The sequence below is a fragment of the Mirounga angustirostris genome, unplaced genomic scaffold (genome assembly GCF_029215605.1).
Source record: "Mirounga angustirostris isolate CCGP_5_RB_7025 unplaced genomic scaffold, mMirAng1.0.hap1 SCAF_9, whole genome shotgun sequence".
Classification (NCBI taxonomy): Eukaryota; Metazoa; Chordata; class Mammalia; order Carnivora; family Phocidae; genus Mirounga; species Mirounga angustirostris.
The window spans coordinates 7,000,912-7,027,569 of NW_026991717.1; the positions used below are offsets into that span (position 1 = coordinate 7,000,912).

General features: G+C 53.4%; 1 protein-coding gene across 1 annotated transcript in view; it reads right to left on the reverse strand.

Moving 5' to 3' along the window:
* Positions 1 to 26,658, reverse strand: part of ACAN (aggrecan) — a 65,838-nt gene that overhangs the window by 6,743 nt on the left and 32,437 nt on the right. The window contains exons 5-13 of the mRNA XM_064569905.1: positions 25,716 to 25,843; positions 24,141 to 24,434; positions 22,017 to 22,442; positions 19,993 to 20,167; positions 19,347 to 19,474; positions 17,789 to 18,082; positions 15,552 to 15,764; positions 9,011 to 12,835; positions 542 to 655 (exon numbers count right to left, since the gene is read on the reverse strand). Of these exons, the coding sequence (XP_064425975.1) occupies positions 542 to 655; positions 9,011 to 12,835; positions 15,552 to 15,764; positions 17,789 to 18,082; positions 19,347 to 19,474; positions 19,993 to 20,167; positions 22,017 to 22,442; positions 24,141 to 24,434; positions 25,716 to 25,843 (5,597 nt within the window). The remainder of the gene's footprint in view (positions 1 to 541; positions 656 to 9,010; positions 12,836 to 15,551; positions 15,765 to 17,788; positions 18,083 to 19,346; positions 19,475 to 19,992; positions 20,168 to 22,016; positions 22,443 to 24,140; positions 24,435 to 25,715; positions 25,844 to 26,658) is intronic.

Here is a 26,658-nt window from a genome sequence, read left to right on the forward strand (position 1 = left end):
GGTAGTGTGGTCAGCGTGGCTTGGTGGCTCCCCAGGCCATGGAGGGGCCACAAAGGTCCCATGGGCAACACAGCAGGCCGACACATGCTCATGACTGGGCTGGAAGATCTGTGGTGTCCTCCAGAGAGAGAACCGATTACTCCCACCCATAGCTTCCTTCCAGCATGGGATCAGCTCTGTCCTCTTTAGTCTGATGCATGCACCAACCTCAGGGTGGCATCAGTGGGTCTGGAAGCCCTGACGAAGGTTAGTGTTTTAAAGATCCCCTAGGGCCCCACCTTCCAAAGTGCAGGCTGGCCCGGCCTGCATGTCTCTCCTGTGGTCAGATCAGCCAGTGCCCCAGAGGAGGGTTTCCACAAGGACGGGCAAGAAGAGTGGGAGTGAGTGAGGCAGACTTCTCAGTGGTGGCCCCCGAAATGGCTGGCTGGCTGGACCGTGTGGGCCGCAGCCAGGGCCAAGAGCCTGTGGTTAGAAGGAAGGGTGATGGAGGAGGAGGGGGTGCAGCAGTTAGTAACATTAGCTGAAGCCGAGACGGCCGTACCAATCTCACACAGGTCCCCTCGGTAGCTGGGAAGGCATAAGCATGTGAAAGAGTCGATGGCGTCCACGCAGGTGGCTCCATTCAGACAAGGACTTGAGAGGCACTCATCAATGTCTGCAAGAAACCAAGGGCCACCATTAGGACTCTTGCCGGGAACTCCAGCTTTGCAAGCGTTGCAGGTGCTTTATGGGTCTTCCTAAGAGATGGGGTGCTGCTCTTCCTAAGAGATGGGGTGGCTGGACTTCCTAAGAGCTGTTGCTGCTGCCGCCGCCGCCATCTTGGACCACTGAGCCAAAGATCCAACCAGGGTTTTCTTGGATGTGTGTGATTCTTGACTGGCAAGCTTGGAGCACGGGAGCGAGGTTTCCCTGCGGGTGACGAGATCTGGTGCTCCTGAAGGCAAACGCCCGCTGGAAGAGTGAGCACGTAGCTCCTCTTGTGAATATTTCAAGAGGCCTTAGGGTCTGAACTGGCTCTGAACATGACGCTGATGAGCAAGGACACTGGAAGTCAAGTGCCTGAAGTTGGTTAGAGCTCTTTCTTTTCTTATCTTCCTCTGTAGTTATGAACCGAGGCAAGAGGGCCAAGGCATGAACAAGCCAGAGGTGGTCTGGAGAGTACAGAACCATGAGAGAATGGTAGCATGGGATATCCGCATGAGACTCATTTGATCTTGGGCAGTCACAGACACCTTTGTCTTCAGTACATCAGATTCTAGACTATCTTATAAAGATGAAGCCAGCATCATTCTCTTGGGGGGAGGAAGAGAAACCAGCCTAACATTTTCCCATGTTCCCTCCAGCTTAGGGCCTGAGAACGTGGACATCTCCAGTGAGTCACAATTTCCAGACAGGTTCCATTCTAGCCAGTTGGGACTAATATTTGAAGCTGGTGAGCCACTTAGTAAGTGGCCAGCCACCACCCTGGGGTACAGGCCAGTCCCTATCAACCTCTTCTTCCCAGGCCGACTCTTCCTCCCTTCTGTTCTTCTGGCCCAAGATGTTCTTTCTGATGCATCTTCTTGGTGGGACTGGAATTGGTAAGTCATTGGCCTCAATTTTCATCCATCAGCCAAGGTGAGAAATGAATCTCCTAATCTGGTCTTTCTGCCTTTTTCTGAGAAGCCAGACACCTGGGGATTCTCTTACTCTCTTCGTATTTATACAAAGGCTCCTGCTGGTTTTCTCTGGGTACCTTCCCCTGGGAACATGATAAAAGGGATTGTGAAGCTCTTCTTCCCCGATCAATAAGATTCTGCAATGAATGGGTGTCACTGGCCCATGGGGCACCATGACATATGGCTAAGCCTTGGTGTATGCCGTTGTGTTCATACAACCTTCAGGACCCGACATGTCTGTGGGTGGTGTCCACGTGATCAGCGTCCTAAATACATTCCAGGATTAGTTCTTGCCTCTCAGGACAGCAGAGTAGACCTTAAAGTCCATCCCCTCTTAAGAAGGCAAAAGCACTTTCCTGTGGTTCCTTTTCGCTAGCTGGTACATAGTGGACATCTGCTGGACCAGACTTGGGTTTGGGCAGTGGGTGGCCTGAAAATCTCAGGTCCTCAGGCGTCTCTCTGCTCCCGCGGAGTTCGTAACTTCATCTCAGGGAGCTCGCACCATGGATTAGACACCCAACAGTTCCAAGGTCGGAACTGTTCCAAGCAAAACCAAAATGCATGGAGGAACTGACGGGAGTCCCAGCATGCACTTGGATTCCCAGCAGTAGCAGTAGCAGCAATAGGTCAGGCCGGTGGGCTGGGCAGAAGCTGGGGGCTGCTCAACAGGAGCCCCTGTTCTCTTGGGTCCATTAGCGTCATTATGGGACGTGGGAAGCACCGGGCGAGGGGGGCTTAAGCAAATGGAGGCGCTAAAGCAGTTGTAGAGAGCAGGGGACAGGAGTGGCCTGTGGGCAGAAGAGCCGGAAGTCACCCCTGGGGCCTCTGGCTCGCGTGGGGGAGGGGCAGGGGAGGCGGAGGCCCCAGGGAGGTCGGGCCAGGTGGCCTTCCTTGTCCCAGAGGCTTATTTCATATCACTCGCCCCCAGGTGGCCAGAGACCCAGGGGGAGGCCGTGTTGTTGTCCTCCTGGCTTTGGCACCCAATCTGAGAAGGCCCGAGCTCGGTGCGGGGCGGGGGTGGGGGGGTGCGGTGACCGAAACTCAGGGAACCTGTTCCTGGGTTCAGAAGCTGTTTTGTGCAGGGCCCGGGATTCACAGATGAGAAGGGAAGGAAGGGCCAAACCGCTGAAGAGCACAGAGCCTGTGGGGGCCAACAGGGCAGGTGAGAGAGGCCTTCTACTGTAGGAAGAGGGCTGAGCATCCTGCGTGGGGCTTTCTCGGGAGCCGCGCAGGCCTGCCAGGCCTCATCGCCTCTCCCTCCGGCCTTGCAGTGCCCACACCTCTTTCTGTGAAGGGCAATTGGGATGTTGCTCATTTTCTGGAACCACGAGAGGAGTTGAGCTGGGCTGAGCACAGAGTTAGGGGGACCCCAGACAGGATGCCAGCAGGTGGCGGGCTGGGAAGGGCTTTGGGCAATGGGCAGACTGCATGAAGGAAGAGAGCAAAGAGAAGGAACCGATCTCTCTCACGAATCTTCCCTGACCCGGACACCATTGCTCCCACACACTTTACCCTCCAACAGCCCCAGGGCACAGATGTCATGTGCCCTAGAGTACAGGTAAGGAAACAAGGGAAGTGGCCTGCCCACGCCCGTAAGCCAGGGAGACAGATCGGAAGAGACGGAGGGAAGAATCAGACACTGGGGCTGGAAGTTGGGCCTTTGTCCCCTGCGGAGGAAGAGGGACACTGAAGTCTTGGATCTCAGCATCTCATTATCATTTCTCCTGCACCAGGCCAAGAGCAGGGACCCTGGGGAGTGTCAGAACTCTGAGTCTTCTTCCCACCACTATAACCAAAAGGGATGATTTGTTCCTGAACCAGGCCCTAACTTAGGGGAGAAAATAACTGAGAGTGCCCTGGTAAAGGCGAGGGGGATAAGATACTTCCAAATGATCACTTTGGCAACTGAACTGGAGAACTCAGGCCTCTACCCGGAACAGGTCTTGCCCAGCTTTTGCTTATGTCAGAGCCTAGGACCGCCAAGTGAGAGAATTTATTTGGCTCATAGAAAAGGCTGAATGAAGAGTGACAGCAGGTACTTTTACTCGAATGATACCCAACTAAAGGGGTTGCAAATCATAAAGAATATATGAATGGTAGTCAAGTTGTTCAGTGCACAACCTGTGCAGCTGTATGTGGTGACCCTGGACATAACTTTCCTGGACAAACATGGGAGAAAAATCCCTTCAAGAAGCACAGAGACGATTTCTTAACTCAGTGGATGTCCTACACCCTGCAAAGACCTAGGATCAATCAGATGGACAGACCTGAGTAAATACACTCGCTTTCTATCATAACTGATAGAAGGGTTATAAGAACATATTTATCAGTTTCAATTTGCTTTTAAAATAAACATCATTAAATTAACCAGTATGCTATAATTATACTATCAAGTCTTAAAGTTTGATCTTGAATGTAACTTTAATATCATGCTTCTTAAATTCAATTACAGTTGACCCTTGAACTAACATGGGTTTGTGTGTTTGCTTATATGCAGATTTTTTACAATACAGTACTGTAAATGTGTTTTCTCTTTCTTATGATTTTTTTTCTATATATTTTTTAAAATTAAGTAAGCCCAACGTGGGGCTTGAACTCATGACCCCAAGATCAAGAGTCACAAGCTCTATCTACTAAGCCAGCCAGGAGTACCCCCATCATGATTTTCTGAGTAACATTTTCTTGTCTTTGGCTTACTTTATTATAAGAATACAGTATATAACACATACAACATACAAAATAAGTATTAATCGACTTTCTGTTATTACTAAGGCTTCTGGTCAACAGGAGGCTATGAATAGTTAAATATTTGGGGAGTCAGAATTTATATGCAGATTTTCAATTTTGCGGGGGGCTGGCACCCCTAACCCCCAGTGCTGTTCAAGGGTCGACTGTGGTTCCCTGTTCAAATCTGCCCATAGACTTTTTGATGATGTCAAATCATGAAGGTGTGATTTGTATTTGCACTTGTAACCCTGTATTTTCACTTGCTTTGACAGCATCCCCCTCCGCCCCCCCGGCCCCTGGGGCTAAGATTTTTTTTTTTAAAGATTTTATTTATTCATTTGAGACACAGAGATACAGAGAAAGCATGAGCAAGGAGAGAGGCAGAGGGAGAGGGAGAAGCAGGCTTCTTGCTGAGCCAGAAGCCCGATGTGGGGCTCGATCCCAGGACCCTGGGATCATGACTTGAGCTGAAGGCAGACGTTTAACCATCTGAGCCACCCAGGCGCCCCTCTGGGGCTAAGATTTCACTGGAATTCCAACCTCCCTGCTCCAGATCATAGATCAGAGCCTCAAGCCTACAAAGTGAAGAATGGCAGTAAGACAGTAAAGAGGGCTGACTGAATTTTGTGTTCATGCCCCTTCTAACCCAGGAGTTTAGAGAAATCCACCCAGCACCGCTGATTGCTGGAAAATTGGATGTGAGATCTGATTAGAACAGAATGTCTCAACCGCGTGCGTCAGAATCACTACAGTAGTTAACAAAAATTTTTAAAAGATTTTTAAAAATACCAATGCCAGAGTCCCTCTTCAGACCAATTCCATCGGGGCGGCTCCAGGTGGGACCCAGGTGTGGAGCTTTTAAAAAATTAAAAGCACCCAGGTGATTCTAAGGAGGATTGAAACCTCAGAGCCAGAAATCTCAGCGAATGTCAGCAACAGAGGTGGGAGGAAGCTGTTGTTTCTTAAGTGGATTGGAATGGGGTGGCTAGCTCTGCTTTTTCAATCGCTAAAAAATCTCCATTCATTAAACATGTTTATTTTGACGTCAAGAGTGCAGATGAGTCATTTATCAAGCACTTGTTTACCACAATGCTGACTTAGCAAGATGATGGTAATTGTCAAATATTTTCTCTCAAGGACTAAATAACAGCCTCCAACCTCATTTACTAGGTGGAAGGTCACACTGAGTATTCAAATATTGCCACAGAAATAATGCTATATTTTGCTACCTCTGGCGCCTGGAGAACACTGACCCACACCGTCTTTCAACAGACTGTGCTTGTGGGTTCTAGCTCAAGACCACGGTGGGTCACCTGCAGAGCCGGGATGCTATCTGCAGGCTTTTTGGGAAGCATCCTCACCACCTGTTCTTTAGAGATGATAAAGCTTTTCCTAACCAGTGGCGTGAGAGATGGGGAAGGCGAAGTAATCTTTATTGATGCCTTCTGGGGCCAGACTCTGTACACAGGAGTTTTTAATCCTTACAGCAGTTTCTCAGCCCTGGCTGCACCCTGGAGTCACCTGGGTGGTCTTTAAAACCCCAGTGCCAAGGCCACAGGACCGTTTCAATCAGACTCTGGGGGAGTGGGACCCCAGGCATCAGGAGGTTCTTAAAGCTGAGAATCACTCCTTTTTTTTTTTTTTTTTAAAGATTTTATTTATTTATTTGACAGAGAGACACACAGTGAGAGAGGGAACACAAGCAGGGGGAGCGGGAGAGGGAGAAGCAGGCTCCCCGCAGAGCAGGGAGCCGGATGCGGGACTCGATCCCAGGACCCTGGGATCATGACCTGAGCCGAAGGCAGTCGCTTAACCAACTGAGCCACCCAGGCGCCCCGTGAGAATCACTCCTTTGACCCTATTACAAATGAGGTGCCGAGGGCTTGGCCAAGCCCCACATCTATAACCTCTCTCCATTCTGGTGGCTCTGAAGTTCATCTCCTGATTGAAGACTAGCAACTGATTCTTATGTTCGAGAGGGAGCTTCTTCTTTAGCGGAGCGTGTTAAACAAGTGAATGAAGACCCCAGTTCTGGATTTGACTCCCTTGGAGGAGCTAGGCAAATCCCTGAACCTCTCTGTACTGTAGTTTTAGATGGGGATAACGGCCAAGCTACCCACAGAGCTGTCTGGGAAGAAATCGTGGGGGCAGAAAGCCCTGTGGGGATACACACGATCAGAGAAAGGCTGTCCTTCCAGCAGTTAGGGTCCATTGCCGCCCACCTCTCACCCCAAGGCCATGAGCCCTGCTGTGATTTTTGCTTGGGGAAGGACTTGCTAAGAAGGGAGAGAGGTGTCAGAAGATACAAACACCCGGGCAGGGGGCTTCTGGTCCTGGCGGCTGTCCCGGAAGTCCTGCTGGGCCCTGAGTCTGTTCCTTTCTGGCTTAGGCTATGTCCATGAACAGGTCACCCAGGACCAGTGCCCCTGCTGCTCTCCACCAGCCATAGCCAGAGGGAGGACAATGGAGGGATGTGGCTGGAGTCCCAGAGGTCACCGTGGCCCCGTGACATACTAACCCCTAGGCGGTAAGGCCGGGACCGCCCTAGGAGAGCCCACCCCTCTGGCCACAGAGGCCCACAGTGCTCTTAGTCATGGCCCCGCCACGTGGCCGAAGGCCGACCCCGGTGGAGGAAAGAGTGAATCCGTAGTCACCCTAGGGCCTGCTTACACGGAACATTTCCTGTGTAAGGGCCAAGTACACAGCATATTTACATGATGGGAGCATATATTGTGAGGTATTAATTTGCATATATATATATACCAACAGCCCAGCCCTGTTGGTCTCTTGGAATCTGCTTCCCCCCAGGATTCATGGCTCTGATTCTGCATGTGTCAGAGGAATGAAGCCCTTCTATGAAAGACTCTGGGACAGAGCCTGGGGTAAGGGCGTGGGGGCAGTGCAGAGACCTATCCCGAGAATATGGGCTTGGAGGTACCTGGGCATCTGTTCCCTTAAGGGTGCTGATCTGACAAGAGGAAACATCCTCATGGCCACAGGCCTTGACGTGTTCGGGGAACACAGGCGGGTCCTCATCATCTCGTTCTGGGGGCCACCTCCAATTAGAGGACCCTCCAGGGCTCCTCACCTGTCCCACAAGCTGCTTGATCCATGGCAAAGGACAGAGGCCCCAGGGCGGTGGGTGCCAAGGGGCAGGGCGCGGCTAGGCCAAGCTCACCTGCAGCTGGGGGTGACAGGCACTGCCCGTCACTTCCTTCAGGGCAAGAGTGGGGACCCAAATCCCACCCAGGTCCGAGCATGGAGGGGTCCGCCGGGGCTTTCCTGCAGAGGGCGACTCCGCACGATGTAAGACCGCCCCCTCGGAGCTTCCCTCCCAGGTCCCGTGAGGTGTGACCGGCTCTACCCCATTTTCGTCCCAGCTCCACACTTCCTGGAAGCCACAAATTTTATCTTCAAAATTCAAGCATATTGGGCATTCGACTCATAAAACAATCATTGGCTTAACAAACAACGAACCATTTCTCGGTTTAATTACTTGAACTTTTTTCCCCTGAAGTGCCGTGTAGACTAGACTCTCTAGAGAGACGCGCCATTTTTTATCCTGTGGCTTCTACCCTGAGGCGTCACCTCTCACGGCTCACCTCTCCTTCCTGGGCCGGGAAGCCTGAGCCTCAGCCGGCCTTCGTCGCCTCCTCCTGCCTTCGGCCCCTTCTGGGGATAAAGGGGCCCTCCTGGGTCCCCTGCCTGTACCCCCACGGCCGATGAGGGGCTTACCTATATTGCAGTGCTCACCAGTGGGGTCAGGGGGGCACAGGCAGGAGATGTGTCCCTCCATCTCCTGGCAGGTCCCACAGGACGCCTCGGCATGGGCCCTGGCGGGGCTGCAGCTCCCAGGGAGACGCTCAGTGTCAAGACCACAGCTGCCTGCCTGGGGTGCAGCCTTGCCTCCAAGACCTCGAGGTGGGGGGCACAAGGCCCCTGAAGCCCACGAGGCTGGCTCTGGGTCAGCATGTTTCTGGGACTCTGTCCCTCTTGGGCACCTGGCCCCAGCATCTCGGGTTGGGGGGCTCTCTGACTGGGAAAGGTCTCTCGGCCCAGAGGGAGGTACACAGGATCCCCAGGCAAAAAGCAAAGGAAGATCCTCAGCTTCCTGTGCGTGGTGCCTGGGTTGTGTCGTCTAAAGTTAGGACAGCCAAAATGACACTTCAGAGTTCCTTACATTGTGCAGGTCTTAACCCTACATGAAGTTAATACTTGGCCATAGATGTCATCAGATTCACTCTCTCATCTCACATTAACTCCAAGAGAAAGGGCGTGAGTAGAATTTCTAGCACTATCTAAATAGTCACCCAAGTACAGACAGTTGGATTCACATACAATGGCCCTGGTGATGTAACTCCACTGAAAACAATAGCAACCACTCATCTCTAAGTGTGTTCTGGGTGCAAAGTATGATGCTAAGTGCTTGTTTGATATTTATGTCCTGTTTAATGGTCCCTGGTACTCTCCCCATCTTCCAGATGAGGCTCAGAGAGGTTAAGAAACTCACCTGAGGCTGCACAGCTGGTCTGCGGTGCAACTTGAGTTTACACCGCCTCCCACTACACAAGAGTCTGAACTCCCCGAACCCATTGAAAGGAAAAAAAAAAAAATCCCAACAATACCTGGAACGGCTGGTGCTGATTCATGTGTCCCTGCTGGAGAAGTGGGGATGGAAACATCTGTGGGGGAGGTGGCAGTTTCGGCCATTTGGGTCTCTTCTCCTGAGTGCGAGGGGCTTGAGGACTCGATTTCTAGAGGCGCCTCTGCAGGGCGCTGGCTCTGCTGGATCCACTCGGATTCTGGGACACTAGTGCTGATGACAACATCCAGCCCCGACGTGTGACCAGACAGGTCTCTGCTGACTTCAGTCCTGCCTCCAGACGCCATCCGAGTGGCCGAAGGCCAGCCTGACGCCTCTGTGCCCACAGCGTAGGTGCTGGTTGGCTCCTCCCGTACTTCTGGGGTGGCCGAGCCCTCCCTGGGGCCTTCAGGAAAGGCTGAGGTGCTGCCACTCACTCCCAGGCCTGAGGCCCCCTCCACATCAGCTTCAGGGAAGGCGGAGGTGGCTTCACTCACATCAGGGACCCCGGAAGCTCGTCCGCTGGCCTCAGGGGCGGCAGATGCCCCCACCCCAGCCTCAGGAATGTCAGATGTCTCGCTGCTGGATTCCGGGACCGATGACGCTTCTAGCCCAGACCCGGGAAACCTTGGTGTAGGTCCACTAATATCCCCAGACGTAGAGGTTTCTCCACTGGACTCAAAGAGCTGGGGGGTGTATGTCACGGGGGGTCTTTGGGCAAGTTCCTGGGAAACAGTTGGTTCCGTGACACCCTCCACGAACTCAGAAGTGATTAAAGTAACTTCTGGAAGTCCTGAGGTCTCCCCACTGGTGCTCGTGGCTGCAGAGGATTCTCCACTTACATCCACGGTGCCAGACAAGTCCCCACTAAAATATGGAGTACTTGATGGCTCTCCACTGGGCTCCACCAGCCCGGACTGCAGCCCACTTAGGTCCAAAACTCCCGAATGGTCTCCAGACACATCTGGTGCTCCAGAATGGGCACCGCTGAGTTCCAAAATGCCCGAGGGCCCTTCTCCTGCTTCTTGGGCTGTCGGAGCCTGGGTGACGGATTCCACCAAAGTTCTGTCTACAAGAGACACAGTGGGGAGACCGGATGGGAGTCCACTGCTGTCATATGCTCCCGAGGGCAGGCTGCTCCCAGTCTCTGCTCCAGAGGATTCTCCACTGACTTCAGCTACTCCACTTGGCAGGCCACTGAATTCTGGAGGCTGGGATGTCAACCCGCTGGAGTCAATTGCTCCAGAAGGTTGTCCACTGACATCCATGATCCCAGATGTGCCCGAGAGATCCGCCTCCCCTGAAGGTAGTCCACTGACTTCCACAGACCCTAAACCTTCTTCTTCTTCTTTAAACGTAGTTGGGGTCACTTCAACCAAACTGCTGTCCACAAACGTAATGCCGGAAGACTCACCACTGCCACTCATGGTACCGGGAACCAGGTCAAGGACTCTAGAAGTTGTCCCACTGAACTCCGGCAACCCCGATGGCTGCCCACTGATATCAGGGACCCCAGATGTTTCTCCACTCAGGTCAGTTATGCCAAAGGGTTGACCAGCGCCAGAAAGAACTCCAGAGGCTTCTCCACTGACATCTGGTTGTCCGGAGGGCAGTCCACTAGGCTCTGTCACTCCCGATGTTTCCCCAGAAAACCCTGATGGCTGCCCACTGACCTCAAAAAGCCCAGATGTTCCCCCACTGATATCAGGAAACCCTGATGGCTGTCCACTGACACCGAAGAATCCAGATGTTTCCCCACTGATGTCGGGGGACCCAGACGCTTGGCCACTGAGTTCAGCTCCTGAAGGGAGTCCACTAACTGTCCCACTAATGTCCAGCTCACTGAAGGGCAGCCCAGATGTTTCTCCAGCACCACTGATGCCAACAGCTCCCCTCCCTTCCAGTTCACTTGCACTGGTGGCTGTGACCACTTCCACCAATGTCGTATCCACTAGGGAGACAGTTGGGAATGCAGAGGGAAGTCCACTAAAATCAGGTAGGCCAGAGGATGGGCCACTTCCAAGGTCCACCCCTGAATACTCACCACTAAATCCAGAGGGAAGGCCACTTGCTTCTGGAGCTTGCCCACTTCCCAGAGTTCCGGAAGGTATTCTGCCAAAGTCCAAGGCTCCAGAGGCTGACCCAATCAAGTCTTCTTTCCCAGAGGGCAACCCACTGAGATCCTCAGCTCCAGAAACAGAGGTCTCTAGACCCTCTCCTCCAGAAGGAAGTTCACGGAGGTCCTCTACTCCAGAAGCAGAAGTCTCTGGACGACCCTCTACTCCAGAAGACAACCCACTGAGGTCCTCTACTCCAGAAGCAGAGGTCTCTAGACCTTCTCTTCCAGAAGGAAGTCCACTGAGGTCCCCTATTCCAGAGGCAGAGGCTTCTGGGCCTTCTCCAGAAGGCAGCCCGCTGAGGTCCCCTACTCCAGAAGCAGAGGTGTCTGGACCTTCTCCAGAAGGCAGCCCGCTGAGGTCGCCTACACCAGAGACAGAGGTCTCTAGACCTTCTCTTCCAGAAGGAAGTCCACTGAGGTCCCCTATTCCAGAGGCAGAGACTTCTGGAACTTCTCCAGAAGGCAGCCCGCTGAGGTCCCCTACTCCAGAGGCAGAGGCTTCTGGACCTTCTCCAGAAGGCAACCCGCTGAGGTCCCCTACACCAGAGGTAGAGGTCTCTATTCCTTCTCTTCCAGAAGGAAGTCCACTGAGGTCCCCTACTCCAGAAGCAGAGGGTTCTAGACCTTCTCCAGAAGGCAGCCCGCTGACGTCCCCTACTCCAGAGGCAGAGGTTTCTGGACCTTCTCCAGAAGGCAGCCCACTCAGGTCCCCTACACCAGAGGTAGGGGTCTCTATTCCTTCTCTTCCAGAAGGAAGTCCACTGAGGTCCCCTACTCCAGAGGCAGAAGCTTCTGGACCTTCTCCAGAAGGTAATCCACTGAGGTCCTCTACTCCAGAGACAGAGACTTCTGGACCTTCTCCAGAAGGCAGCCTGCTGAGGTCCTCTACTCCAGAGACAGAGACTTCTGGACCTTCTCCAGAAGGTAATCCACTGAGGTCCTCTACTCCAGAGACAGAGACTTCTGGACCTTCTCCAGAAGGTAATCCACTGAGGTCCTCTACTCCAGAGACAGAGACTTCTGGACCTTCTCCAGAAGGTAATCCACTGAGGTCCTCTACTCCAGAGACAGAGACTTCTGGACCTTCTCCAGAAGGTAATCCACTGAGGTCCTCTACTCCAGAGACAGAGACTTCTGGACCTTCTCCAGAAGGTAGCCCGCTGAGGTCCTCTACTCCAGAGGCAGAGACTTCTGGACCTTCTCCAGAAGGTAGCCCGCTGAGGTCCTCTACTCCAGAGGCAGAGACTTCTGGACCTTCTCCAGAAGGCAGCCCGCTGAGGTCCCCTACTCCAGAGGCAGAGGTCTCTAGGCCCTCACCTCCAACTTCAGGAATGCTGGACCATGTAATTTTATCTTCATCCCCTGAGGCCAGTCCACTTCCCACAGGCAGGCCTGATCCCACAGCAGATGTGAGCCCACTGGAGTCAAGATCTTCAGAGGGCAGTCCACTTGCACTTTCCCCTGAGGGTTGCCCACTGGAGTCCAGACGTCCTGAAACTTCTCCACTGCCTGTGAAGTCACCACTGACTTCAGGTACACCGGATGCCTCCCCAGAGCCTGGCAGCTCAGTCCCACTGGGCACTGGGGGTGAAAGTGTGGACAGCTCCTCCCAGGGGAGCGGTTCCTCTGAGGGGGATGGCCCTTCCGAGGGGGACGGCCCCTCTGAGGCTGAGGGCACTTCTGTTCCAGAAGGGCCTTCTGTGCTCTCCTCTGTTGCTGCACTGGTGGGAGGCCACGTTGGAGGGATCCCTGGAGGAAAGGAAGAAGATGAGGCATGGATTTACTTTAGTAACTCTGCTCTATTTGAGGCTCACCCATTCCTTCCACAGTAAAACTTTTCTTCAGAGGTATGCTCCCATGTTTTCTAATGGAACCTTGCACAGTGTCTGGGGAAGGACGGAGAGAGGGGACCAGGAAACTATGCTCTTTGAGACTCCAGGGGGTGCCATCCACACAACCCAGGCAAGTAGGGGCCTGGCTCCCCTGGAAAGTAATGGAGGTCACCTCTCAAGTACCTCCACACGATCATCTCATTTATCTAAACCCATGATTTGCAAAGTGTGGTCCCTGGACCAACAACACCAGCATTACCTGGGAGCCTGATAGAAAAGCAGGTTCTCATTCCCCACCCCAGTCCCTCTGGGGACTCTTTTTTTTTTTTTCAATTTTTATTTTATTTTTAAAAATATTTATTTGTTTATTTTAGAGAGAGGGAGAGAGCGAGAGCGTGAACGGGGGGAGGGGCAGAGAGAGGGAGACAAGCAGACTCCCCACTGAGTGGGGAGCCCAACACGGGGTTTGATCCCAGGACCCTGAGATCATGACCTGAGCGGAAACCAAGAGTCTGACACTTAACTGACTGAGCCACCCAGGCACGTTGTCTTTAAATAAGCCCCTTCCTCACCCCCCCACCCCGGAACCCTCACAATGCTGATGCCCCCCTTGAGTTTGAGAATCATTCATCCAAAGCCATCCCTCCGAGGCAGGGGAGGCCAGACTACTAGTACTGTTGGCAAAAATACATCATTTTTGTAAATTCTGAGAGTGCTATTGAAAAGGATTTGGAAAACAGAGTGAAAAAGTCTCATCATTCTAAATAATCATGGTTGCATTACTTTCTTTCCATCTTGTTTCCCTTGGCATTTAAAAATAGCCTAGCTGGTTGGGCACCTGGGTGGCTCAGTCAGTTGAGCGTCCGGCTCTTGGTTTTGGCTCAGGCCATGATCTCAGGATCATGAGATCAAGCCCGCTGTCGGGCTCTGTGCTCAGCATGGTGTGTGCTTAAGATTCTTCTCTCTCTCTCTCTGCCCCTTACCCCCACTTGCCTGTGCACGCACGCACTCTCTCTCCAAATAAATAAATAAATCTTAAAAAAACCAAACCAAAACAAAACAAAAAACACCTAGCTGGGACTGGACCTTGCATGTTCTTTTGGGCTTATTTCTCAGGTAGAGGACCTGAACCAAGCAGGTGCTAGTTCCATTGGGCAGGCTCACAGCCTACTCTGGCTTACAGCAGAATCCTGGAGGTGGGTGGGGGGGTTCAGGATAGTAGTGGTGGCTTACAAGAGGGTGTTAGGGGGGTGTGTGTGTACACATATATATACCAGAAACACTCTGGGGTGGCCACTAACAGTCATGATAAAACGTTTCTCTTTTAAATAAATTTAGGTTTCTTTTTAAAAGCAAGTCAATTTAAAGAAAGAGACTTAGAGTTAACAAAAGTACAGATGATTCCTGATATGGCCAAGGTAGTAGGGAACTGAAGAACGGAAAATATTTCTAGGGGCCCGTTGGACTCCCTTCCCATGGAAACTCCCACTGGTCGCTGCCAGAATCCTGTGCCAAGCCACACACTCAGGCCAGACAGGACTTGGTTATTCTTGTCCTGGTGAAGGGTGAGGAAAGGGTCACAGGCAGGTATGACTGCTGGGTGAGGTCTCCGGGCCAGAATCCCACCTGCTCTGCTGATACACCCTCACCTTCTGGCATGGAGGGAGGCCAGACTTTGCATTTCCAGCACCCAGCCTGGCATGACTGAACTGCTTGGGAACAGTGCACTGAATGAGTGACTACGTGAAATAATGCGAAGCTCTGATATACTCATTTCTTCAAATGAACCTGTCCCCCGGCAAGCTGACTACTAAGCACACACACATTACTGGGCATTGCTTTAATTCATCCTTACCCAAACTGGGCCATATACGAATGCGCTATGGGTTTTGGTCAGATTCATTTGGGACACTTTGAATACATCTCCCCCCTCTGCATTATAGCACTTATTAGCATATCCAAGGCACTGAGAAGGTCTGCAGTGAGGAAAGCTGTTAATCTTTCTGTAAGTCAGCCTATCCCAAACCTTGTGGCCACAAAACACTTTTTCCAACACGGTTAGGGGACTGAAGCTTTTATCCCATCAAGTTTCATCTGATTTGACCAGGACAGATGGGGCTCAGGAGGTGCTGGCTGGGGTTGCCTGGCCCAGAAGAGGGACACAGAAGGAGGAGCAAGGCAAGGGGACAGGTCACAGTCACACTTCCAACGACCCCTCTAGGTCCTTTCCCCACTATTGGAGATCTGCCTACAAGAGAGTTTGTAAAAGGTTAGAGGGTAGAGGTGTAAATGCAGGAGGACAGACTGAGAGCCCTCTGATCGGCTCAGTGATGGGCAGCGCAGTGTGTAGGTGGGAGAAATAAAAAGAAGGGAACAGTGAGTTGGGGGGTGGAGAGAGAGAGAGAGGGAGAGAGAGGTGTGTTTTATGATCAAGGCTGCCCCTTCTTTGCCTTGGCAGTTGTCCTAGAGGCCACTTGAGGTGGCTGACCTTGCCCCCGGCAGCATATCCAGCTAGTGTTAGGGCCGGGGAAACAGAGCACAGGTCCCAGGGAGAGAACCACCCCTGGGCCACAGCCTAGGCAGACAGGCACGTGCGACTTCAGGGTACACCCCAGAGCCCTGGCCGTACAGACCTGGCGGTGGGGAAGTGCCCGCTGGGCTGTAGGCTGGTTCCCATTCCGTCTGGTTTTCTGGCTCAATGGTGAAGTCCGGGATTGCGGTGGTCTCCTCCACCCCGGGGACAGCAGCCACACTTGGCCCCACCTGGGTAGCCATCCAGTCCTCCACGACAGACGGGGTGGGTGTGCCACCCTCCTCTTCTCCTGGAGAGGGCGTTGCTGAGACACCTAAAGAGAGGTGGTGCATGGTGAGCGTTCTTTCCTGCCAGCCACCCATCCCAGGTTGGCCCTTCTCCAGGGGGACTAGGGGATTTTGAGGGGGACCAGGCTGGTGCAAAAACTTTGCTGGACCTCGACCTCTGCCCGCACCCCCCGCCAAGCCCAGTAAGATGGCTCTTGTCTTCTGTGAGAGCTGATTGCCTCACTTACACAATATTGATATGCACAGACCATCAGTACCCCCATTGTTTCAGGGCGGTCTGGGGCATCCCTTCTGCAGAATGTATTATACGTGCCAGGCATTGTTTAAAGGTGTTATGTATATAAAATCATTTTACCCCACAACAGCCTTATGAGATAGATACTATGATCTCATTTACAGATAGGAAAACTAAGGCACAGAGTTAAATGACTTGCCCAGGGCCACTGGCTTATAAATGGCAAATCTCGTCTTCGAAGGCAAGTATCTGGTGCCAGACTACTCTGCTCTCGATGACGGCACGACGCTGCCTCTCTTGGGGACAGATTAGGTTCCAAGTATGTCTGGGTCAAAAATAGGAGGCTGCTGTTTAAAATCCACGATCGTTCTGGCACTGGAGGCCGAAGGCAGGATTTATTGATGGGGGTAACTGTTTTGGTTTAGGGGAAACCAGCGGTGGGCTCGGTCGGGAAGGAGGCCAAGCCTCTTTGCAGTTACAGAAAAGACCAAGTTCCCGGAGGGTGGGGGCCAGTAGGCGTGCAAGGCTAAGAATGTCCTGGGAGGCTAACTGGTTTGGCTTCTGCTGCCCAGACCAGGGAGAGGGGTACCAACGCAGGAGCCTCAACACATCCTCTGGGAGGAGTTTGGCTTTCTTGAGGCTGCACAGTGGGGCTGAGCTTCCTTTGAACTGGGTTTTCAAAGGTGACTCCGGAAGTCTGAGAAGCTGGCGAAAGCTCAGGCTTTATTTTTTGTTAACTTTGTTTTGAACTAATGATACATTCACAGGAAGTTACAAAGACACTCAGTTTTGATGCATCAGATATAAAACATGGCCCAAGCTGTGACTACAATCTACATGGCAGTAGATGGAGACCCGGGGGTCTCATCTGGGCAGAGCCCAGCATGGCCTTGGCCACGCCCTAGCCACACCCCTTGGGCTGTTTGATGACATCACTCTCAGAACTCCCGCAGGTAATGAGGATGGATTGATGCGGCAGTGGGTCCTCAGCGTGGCTCAATTAAAACCATGAATTTCTGGTGCTTAGTGAAGAGTAAAAGAATACTTTGACTCGGGCGCCTGGGTGGCTCAGTTGGTTAAGCGACTGCCTTCGGCTCAGGTCATGATCCTGGAGTCCCGGGATCGAGTCCCGCATCGGGCTCCCTGCTTGGCAGGGAGTCTGCTTCTCCCTCTGACCCTCCCCACTCTCATGTGCTCTCTGTCTCATTCTCTCTCTCTCAAAAAAAAAAAAAAAAAAAAGAATACTTTGACTCAACACGTCACAGACATATTTATAGGTGGAAGAAAATTTGGCAAGGGTGTACAAATTAAAACAGTATATATATGTGTATGTGTGTGTTATTTGTAATGATAAGGATAACATTTACTGAGAATTTATGATGTCCCAGGCACATCGCCACGTGTTTTGTATGCACTATCCCAGCTTATCCGCACAGCGACTCTTTGAGGCAGGAACGATTATATCACTATTTTATAGACGAAGCAGAGGAACAGAGAGGTTAAGTGACTTGCCCTGGGTTACACAGCCACTAAGCAGCAGAGCTATAATTAAAATTCAGGTCTGCCTGATTTTAGAGCCCCAGTTCTCACTCATCTCTCTCTGCTGGTCTCTGGGGGACCTTTAGAAGGATGTGCTTGCCTTGGGGTCAACGCCTAAGGTCATGCTAGCCCCAGAGCTGTCCCTGCCCCAGAGGGGCTGAATTTGTCCTCCTTGCTCTGATGGATGGAGATAGTGGACGGGGGCCAGAAGGGGTGAACCCAGAGGAGTTGCGCGCCGGACAGAAGGGAGGCTGGAGGAGAGGCGAGAAAGCATACCTCGGAAGCAGAAGGCGTGGTGCCGGGACAGCGGGTCGGGGAGGCCTGTCTGGTTGGGGTAGAGGTAGACGGTTCTCACGCCTGGCTTGTCTCCACCGCACGAGGGCCTCGGGGTGACGATGGGGTAACGGAGGCTGCCGTCCGCCAGCCAGCCGGCATAGCACTTGTCCAGGCCTTGACTCCAGGCGGCGTAGAGCTGGCCGGTGGAGGCCAGGGTGGCGTTGTGAGATTCACAGAATGCCAGAGCTTCCTGGAAGGTGAACTGCTCCAGGCGTGTGACGAAGAACACCTCTCCTGAGGGCAGAATCAGGTGGCACGTGTGACCCTCATTGCCCACAGCCGGAGCGACTTCTGCTCACCCGGGGGGAGGGGGCGGAGGGGACAGGGCAACTGAATTGAGACCAGTCGGTCCTTCTACGTGGGAACAACCTTCCCTCCTTCCGTCTTCTCTTGATTGTCTGGTCACATTTGGCAGCCCCCCCCGACCCCCTGTGCTCCCCGCTCCACCACAGCACTCAAGCATGGAGCTCCTGGATGCCGAGGACTGGCAGCCCCTCACCCCCACCCCTGGGAACTCATCGCAGGGGAGGGGCGGGTCCTGGAGCCACTCTTGGGGTTCGGGTCCCCACACGCAGAACGGTACCCAGGTGCCTGTCTGATCTGGGAGAAGGAAGTTCACATTCACTGAATACCTACTTTTTTTTTTTTTAATATTTTATTTATTTATTTGACAGAGAGAGACACAGCGAGAGAGGGAACACAAGCAGGGGGAGAGGGAGAGGGAGAAGCAGGCTTCCCGCCGAGCAGGGAGCCCGATGCGGGGCTCGATCCCAGGACCCTGGGATCACGACCTGAGCCGAAGGCAGACGCTTAACCACTGAGCCACCCAGGCGCCCCCACTGAATACCTACCTGTACCAGGCACTTGTCACACATATCTCATTGAACGCTCACCAAAGGCTCTCATATGAGCACAGTCAGCTCCTATTTTATAGATGAGGAAACTAAGGCCCAGAGAGTTTAAGTAACTTGCCCCAGGTCCCCAAACAAGTGAGTGGGTATGCCGAAATCTTTCCAGAACACCAGCATTTCCAAAATTGGGTTCAGTGGAATAGTAATTTGGTGATTATAAGTGAAATGAAAAGAAATGAAATGAAACAAAAGAAAAGGTCTGTCGTTAAGTAAGCTTGCGCTGCTTGGTTAAGCAGAGTTAAAGAGGTTTTCTCCTGCAGGATTTCTCAGTGTTTTTGATTTGTTCCTGGGCATCAGGACTCTCCACGAGGCAGGTGGCGTATATGACATTTATTTGTAATAAGTAAAGACTCATTTATCAGCAGAAATCACTGCTTTTTTAAGGAACCAGTGCTTGCTTGCAGTGCTGGGGGAACCCACATGAACCACACAGGAGGGAGAGAAGGAGCTTGATCTTAGGGAGGGGCTGGGCCAGCCTTTCTTAAACAGGAACCGAACTGGCTGGATGGTAGTTCCCCCTCCTCTTTGTGTCTCCCCATCAGCCCCCTGCCTGGCTGGGGCCCAAAATGCGAGAACATGGGCCGTACCCTCAAGCCTGTCCACGTAGCAGTAGACATCATAGGTTTCTGATGGTGGCCGCACACCGTAGGTCCTGACCCCTGGGCTTCTGTCTTTGTCACCCACACACGGGGTCCGTGGGCTCACGATGGGGTATCTGCAAGGGAGGGCAGGAGGGGCACATGAAGGCCTGTTCCAGAGGCTGGGGGATGCAGGGCCCAGGGAGGGACTGGCTGGTCTCTCTCGGGGACTTGGGCAGGGCACATCTTCAGTTGTCTGGTGGGATGCAAACCGGGAGGGAGCTCCTCATGCAGCAATGTCCCTGTGTGGCTGGGGGAAGGGTCTGGAGGCCGCTGGGGGATTCCTGGCTTCTGAAGAGAGCCCGTTATATGGAAGGGCACTAAATCAAGCTGGAGGGGAGATTCTCCCTCTCTGTCCCTTGGGGGTAAATGACCAAGGACTTAATATCACCTGGGGCCCTTCCCCACCCGCTCAGAATATGCCTTGCTTCTGGGGGAGAAATTAAGGGAGGAGCCACGGAGTCATTAATTAATTAATTACTGCACAGTGTAGCAGGTGCCCATTCTGCTGGGTGCCGTGACAGGTTCTGCTCCCCAAGCCCAACCTCTCATGGTCGGCTTTGGGCTGGGGGTGCTGGAGGGGCTCGTCCTTCACCTGACGGTCTGGTCCTGCAGCCAACCAGCGTCACATTGCTCGTAGCCTGCTTCATAGGCGGCCTGGAGCTGTTCTGGAGAGGCCATGACAGCCCCAGTACGCAGGCAGGCCTGCTGAGCCTCCTCAAAGGTCAGTGAGTAGCGGGTGGAGCCAGGCCGGTAGTGGAACACAACCCCTGCGTGGGGAGGAGAGGAAGAGAAGGAGAGACAACGTAGGCTCAGGGCATGGACTGGTTACCACAATGCCGGGGCCCGCAGGGCCTGGTTCTTCGGCTTTGAGGGCAGGGAGGGAGCCCTGGCTCCTTCAGGAATGACTCCCCTTCATCCCCTCCTTCCTTTCCTACTTCTGATCCTGTTCTTAACTGAGTTGGTTCCCTCTGCTTGTTCAAGCTGCTCCTGAAATCCATCTCCCTGAGAGAGGCTTGGAGGACTCTTTTGCCCTGGGTGTCCCCAACCCTCCTCTTTGGGCTCCTCACTCCTAGGCTGCTCATTTGTCCCTTTACTCTTCAAAACAAATGCCTTTTCCTCATTATAAAAAGAATAAGCATTCATCAAAGAACATTTGGAAAATACAGAAAAGGCTAAGGAACATATCGAACAATCACTGGCATTTCTTCTCCCTGGCCCAGGGCCCAGGGGGTGGGTGCCTGCCCGGAAAGTGCTGGCCAGAGATTTTGTGGGTGTGCACTGAGCACATTCTGGGGAGTGGCCTCGTGGCTTTTGCCAGGTTCTCAAAGGGGCAGAGCCCTGTCCTTGAGCTGCCCACTTACTCTGCCTCTCCCGTTGTATTCTGCTGCCTACACATCCCATTCGTCTCTGTTTCTGACACTTCCCGGGGTGATTGGCCAGGTTATGTCACAGCTTCAAATCCCTGGTCTGATACTCTCCCACGTCCCTTATCCTGTCCTGTGGCCAATGCTCATCTGTCCCTTGGCTCACGGAGCCAGTGGGACTCTTTCCAGTCCTGGGCTAACCCTGGGACCCAGCCAATCAGGGGGTTACCCCAAAACTTTGAAACAATTTCTTCTTCCCAACAGATTGTATTCATCTGGGCAATTCAGGCTGAAATCCCACTTGGTGGCATCCTGGGTGTGATGGTGGATGGCAGTGTCCATCTGCTCTTCCCCCAGGAGGGGACACCAGTGAGGTCTTTACGAAAGCCACCCCAGAATGTGCTTCCTGTTCTTGCATTGGAGCTTGGGGATCAGCTGAGCTCTATAACATCCCAAGCCTCCAGACTTTTATTAAGCATCTGGAACACCCCCATCCTAGAAGAGGGACTGGCAAGCATTTTCTGGAAAGGGACGGATAGGACACAGTTTAGTCTTCGTGGGCTCAATGGTTTCTGTCACAACTACTCAGCTCTGCGGCTGTAGCCTGAAAAGGGCCAGACAGCACACTGACGAGTAGCTGTGGCTTTTGTTCTAGTCCAACTCTCTTCATGGACATTGAATCTTGAATTTTATGTCATTTTCATTATACAGCACAAAAGATTATTCTCACTCCGACTTTGTCGCCCAACTACTTAAAACTGTAAAGCGATCCTTAGGGTGTGGGCCATAGAGAAACAGGTGGCAAGCTGATGTGGCCGTTCGGAGCTTGGTTTGCTGACCCCCGTCCCAGAAGGTCAGCTCTGTGAGGAGCCCCAGGGTCACCTCGTACAGCAGTTTTCAAGCGACTCTGTTCTGTGGTGGTGCCTGATGGGGTGTGGGGGGGTGGTGGTCCTGGACAAAAGAACCCCAGTTCTTGGTCCTGCTTCACCTAGACCCATGTGGTATCTTTACCTGTTGACACATACTCCAGTTTCCACCTCTGACTTCATTTGAAGGAAACGCTTTGTGGCAAAAGAGTGTGGGGGCCACTCTCTGGCCTACCCCCTTGTTTTACAAGCAAGGAGAACGGAGTCTGAGAGAATGAAGGCTTCGCCCAGGTCTCAGGCTAAGTTGAAGGTATAGATCCTTAGGCCAAGTTCTTTCCACCTGCCCCCCCAGCCCCCATGCAGCCCCCTGAGGGGCGGACACTTACCCCCTGGCAATCGTGGCCGCCCCGAAACTTCGGCTGCGCCTGGGACTGCGGTCACCTGCACGACATGGTCCTCACTGGTGAAGGCGGTGAAGGCCGGGCCGGGCGTGGCGGGAACACTCCAGGGCCCGGTGGCCTCTCCAGTCCTGTTCTCAGCCTCAGGGAAGGCAGAGGTCCCTTCATCGGGGGCAAACGTGAAGGGCTCCTCGGGCTCCGGGGCAAACGTGAAGGGCTCCTCGGGCTCCGGGACAGTGGGGGAGACGCCAAAGATGGGTTTCACAGTGAGGATCACGTTGCCTCGGGCTTCACCCTCGGTGACGTTTCGGGGCAGGGGCAGCTCCATGTCAGGCCAGGTCACTGTCTGGATGGTGATGTCCTCCTCGCCACCCACCCCGAAGAAGTTTTCTGGGATATCCACGAAGTCTTCACCTGGGGTGGGGAGGAAGATGGGCTTTAGTGGCTCAACCTGGGGCTGGCTTGAGGGAGACGAGCATCGGATCCACCTCCTCCCCTTGCCAGGGAAGGAAAGCATCTGTGGTGTGCCTGGGAGCCTCAACTCTGTGAGTACTCATTCTAGGAGGCTTCCATCTCCTTTTGCCAGAATGCCAAGACATCATACCGTGAGGTATTGGCCAAGTGGCTCACCACTTGTATAACCGGTCTGGCTCCAACATCCCTTCCTGATCAATGCCCGCCGCCTCCTCACCTATCTTCCAGGTACCTGATGTTGTAACTAGCCAGCAGGACAATGTAAGTCAGTTACAAAGTGGAATTGAGAAATCTTGCCAAAGATGTGGGAGCCCATGCTATGATGAAAGTGACCAAAGACCACTGCCAGCCTCGGTCGCGAGCCAATGAGGGTCTGGCAGGAACAAGCCAGACAATCACTGAAGAAAGAGGAAACCCCCAGACGTGCTACCACTTCAAAAACGCTGGTTAGGGGGCGCCTGGGTGGCTCAGTCGTTAAGCGTCTGCCTTCGGTTCAGGTCATGATCCCAGGATCCTGGGATCGAGCCCCGCATCGGGCTCCCTGCTCCACTGGAGGCCTGCTTCTCCCTCTCCCACTCCCCCTGCTTGTGTTCCCTCTCTCACTGTCTCTCTGTCAAATAAATAAATAAAATCTTTAAAAAAAAAAAATGCTGGTTAGGATATTAAAGGGTTAAAAGAGGCTTTGGGGGAAATCCTCATTACTTTTGCAAAAAATGCCCCTCTTCGTGTAAAGTCAGGCCGTGAAAGCCAAACGGGAAGGAGGTAGGCCACTGTGTTGTTCCTAGTTTTGTCATAACAGGGGTGCAGCTCCATAGTATCCATGTTCTTTTTCCTCTAAGAACTAGCATGTAATTGTAATGCTAACCCAGACTGTAAAATATGAAATAAAAATCTTATTTTTAAAAGTTTGAGTCTAGGGGCGGCTGGGTGGCTCAGTCAGTTAAGCGGCTGCCTTCGGCTCAGGTCATGATCCCAGGGTCCTGGGATTGAGCCCCACATCTGGCTCCCTGCTCAGCGGAGAGCCTGCTTCTCCCTCTCCCTCTGCCTGCCACTCTGCCTATTTGTGCTCTCTCTCTCTCTGTCAAATAAGTAAATAAAATCTTAAAAAAAAAAAGTTTTAGTCTAAGTTTTCAAATGAATTGTGGGTCAAAACTGCCCCCCCCACTCTTTTTTTTTTTTTTTTAAGATTTTATTTATTTATTCATGAGAGACAGAGAGAGAGAGAGAGAGAGAGAAGCAGGCTCCCAAGGAGCAGGGAGCCCGATGCGGGACTCGATCCCAGGACCCTGGGATCATGACCTGAGCCGAAGGCAGACGCTTAACCATCTGAGCCACCCAGGCGCCCCCCCCCCACTCTTTTTAATAACCATGTGGGTCTTCTTTTAAGTACACTGGATTCAAGAGGGTGGGTAACGGTGCCCGCCTGGTGGGGGCATGGTTTTGTGTCCGCCAACCTGGATCCTGCTGCTTACGGTGCTTCTCCCTTAGCTGTTCTAGGAGCTAGTGAAAACAGGGGGTGCTGAGACATGGGGCTCGGGTACCCTGTGGCCCCTTGAAGGGGCAGAAACCAATGCCCATTCCCAGCTCCCCTCCTCTGGGCCCCCATTTCCGTGGCATGACCCCTCCCCGCAGCCCCACCTGTGTAGCAGATGGCGTCGTAGTGGGACGAGGGGTCCGGGTAGCCCGTCTGGTTGGCGTGCAGGTAGACGGTCCGCACGCCCAGGAGGTTGCCCCCGCAGTTGGGCCGGGCCTTGGAGATGGGGTAGCGCACGCTGCGGTCAGCCAGCCAGCCAGCACTGCACATGTCCATGCCGCCCTGCCAGGCCAGGTAGAGCTGGCCCGTGGTGGCCAGCCGCGCGCCCAGCCGCCGGCACTCGTCGGCCGCCTCCTGGAAGGTGAACTTCTCCGGAGATGTCGCGTAGAAGACCTCGCCTGTGAAGGACAGGGCCGGCCGGGTGAGGACCTCTCTCGCCGCTCCTGTCCTGCATCCCCAGGGAATCCATGCGGCTCCTAGGCTCCAAAGCGTCCTGGCTCGCGCCCTGCTCTGAAACATCCCCCCTCCCAGGGCATCTTTCCTAGGAGTTAAGCATTGCCCATGCAAGCAATCCTTTAACAAAATTCAAGTTGTGATGGGAAGAGTAGGCATTAGACTTTGACCCTCAGAGCAGTGGTTCCCAAACCAGGGTCCATAAGGGCCTTGTGAGCTCTTTTTACTATTTCCACAAACCTAAGCATGTTGTGTGTGTGTGGGGGGGGGTAGGGGTGGGTGGTGGGCACCTGTTTCCGGGGAGGCCCTGGCTGTCCCCGCTCAGTGGCAGCTCTGATTGGCCGTGGCTTTGGTGAGCCAAGAATGGGAACACAAATACTTGCTCTTTAATAGGCCCTGGGCCCAGGGGTGAGAATGAGGAAAGGGAGCCTGGGGGTGAGAAAGCAGGGGACTGTCCCAGTCTCAGAATGAGCCATGTCCTCAGGTCTTATCTCCAGCCTGGGGGAAGCTTTGAACTTGGGTGGGGGTGGGGGCAGAGGCGGCAGAGCCTGGAATGTCAAGAGGGGTGATGGGTGCAGATGGGAGGAGGGGTGTCATCCACATGCCCGGGGAATTCGGGAAGCTCTGCTTGTGATCCAAATTAGCACCCCACACAAAGCAGAGAAAGACTCCGGGTTCCTTCCCACCACCGCCGAGGCTCTCCAGAACTGGCCCATTGGGACAGCCTGGATGGCGCTGGGGGCTGGCGGCAGGGAAGCTAGAGAGGGTAGAAAGGCAGCTGGCTTTCCTGGGAAGGACATTCCTGATGGGCCCACCCTAGAGTGGCCTGGGCTGTCCTTTGTGAGGGTGACAAGCCTGGGCTGGGCTTTACTGGTGCAGTGACCCTTGGGACAGTGATGGGCTGGTCAGAGCAGCAGGGGATCCTGGCTGGGAGGGGCAGTCCCAGCAGAGAGACAGAGACAAGCATTCTTGGGCCCAGTAGGGGTGCCAGACAGTTGGCAGGTGCCTGCGGCTACTGAGGCTCTTTCCAAAGTGGGGAGGGAGGGGATCTGTGGGCCCCTTCCTCCCCCCGCCTTCCCCCTACCCTCTCTGGGCATGGCAGAGAGGGGTCTGGTGTGTGCTGCCCTGGGTTCGTGCTCTGCCCCAGAGGAGGCCCACGTGATCCTTGGTGTCAGTGGGAGAAGGGGACAGACAGGGGTCTTGGGAAGGGGGCGGCGGGGCCTCACCCTCCATCTCCTCAGCGAAGCAGTAGACATCATAGGTCTCATTGGTGTCGCGGATGCCGTAGGTCCTCACGCCTGGAAACTCATCCTTGTCCCCATAGCAGCCTTCCCTCGGAGTGTGGATGGGGTACCTGCCAGGAACACAGAGGGGGTGTCGTGTGACACTCAGGGGACAGAAGGGGCCCATGGCCTGGGCCCTGGTATCCTCCTCCCATGTGGGAGGAAACGGGGACTCCCTGATGTGTTTACCAGCATCTGCCCTGGATATGTGGACTGTTTGTCTTTACGGCTTTTCTTCCCCAAGCGTTATTGAGATACATGTTTTCACAGTTACTGGTGATTACAGGCAACCCCATTTGCTGAATATTTATCGGAACAGAACATCCAGGGCCTGGAAACCTTCTTTGTAGAAAGGCCAGATAGTAAATATTTTAGGTCTTGTGGCCCCTAGGGTCTCATCTTGACCCCTCAACTTTGCCACTGTAGTGCGAAACAACCAGAGTTCCCACACGACTTTACGTACGGAAACAAGGGTGGGTTGGATTTGGCCCGTGGGCCACCATTTGCTGACCCCTGCTTTGTATCATTTGAGTCTCACGTCCACCTGATGAGGCAAGTGCTAGAAACACTCCATTTTAACCTGGAAGAAACTGGGGCCCAGAGACGTTAAACAATCAGCCCAAGGTCACACAGTTTCTAAGTGTCAGAGCTGCGGTGGGAGCCCAGCTCTTGCCGAGGCCGTGGTGCGGGCTCTCGCACTATGCTAGGCTGCTGTCTTGTCTTGTTTCCTGTTGGTGGTATTTGTGTCCTAAGATCTGAAAGATCTACCCCAAGATCGCAAAGGTATTTTCCTTTGTTTTCTTCTGGAGGCTTTGCGGTTCTGGCTTTTCCATTCAGAGCTTTGATCCACCCTGAATGAATATCTCGTCTTTGCCTCGACAGGCTT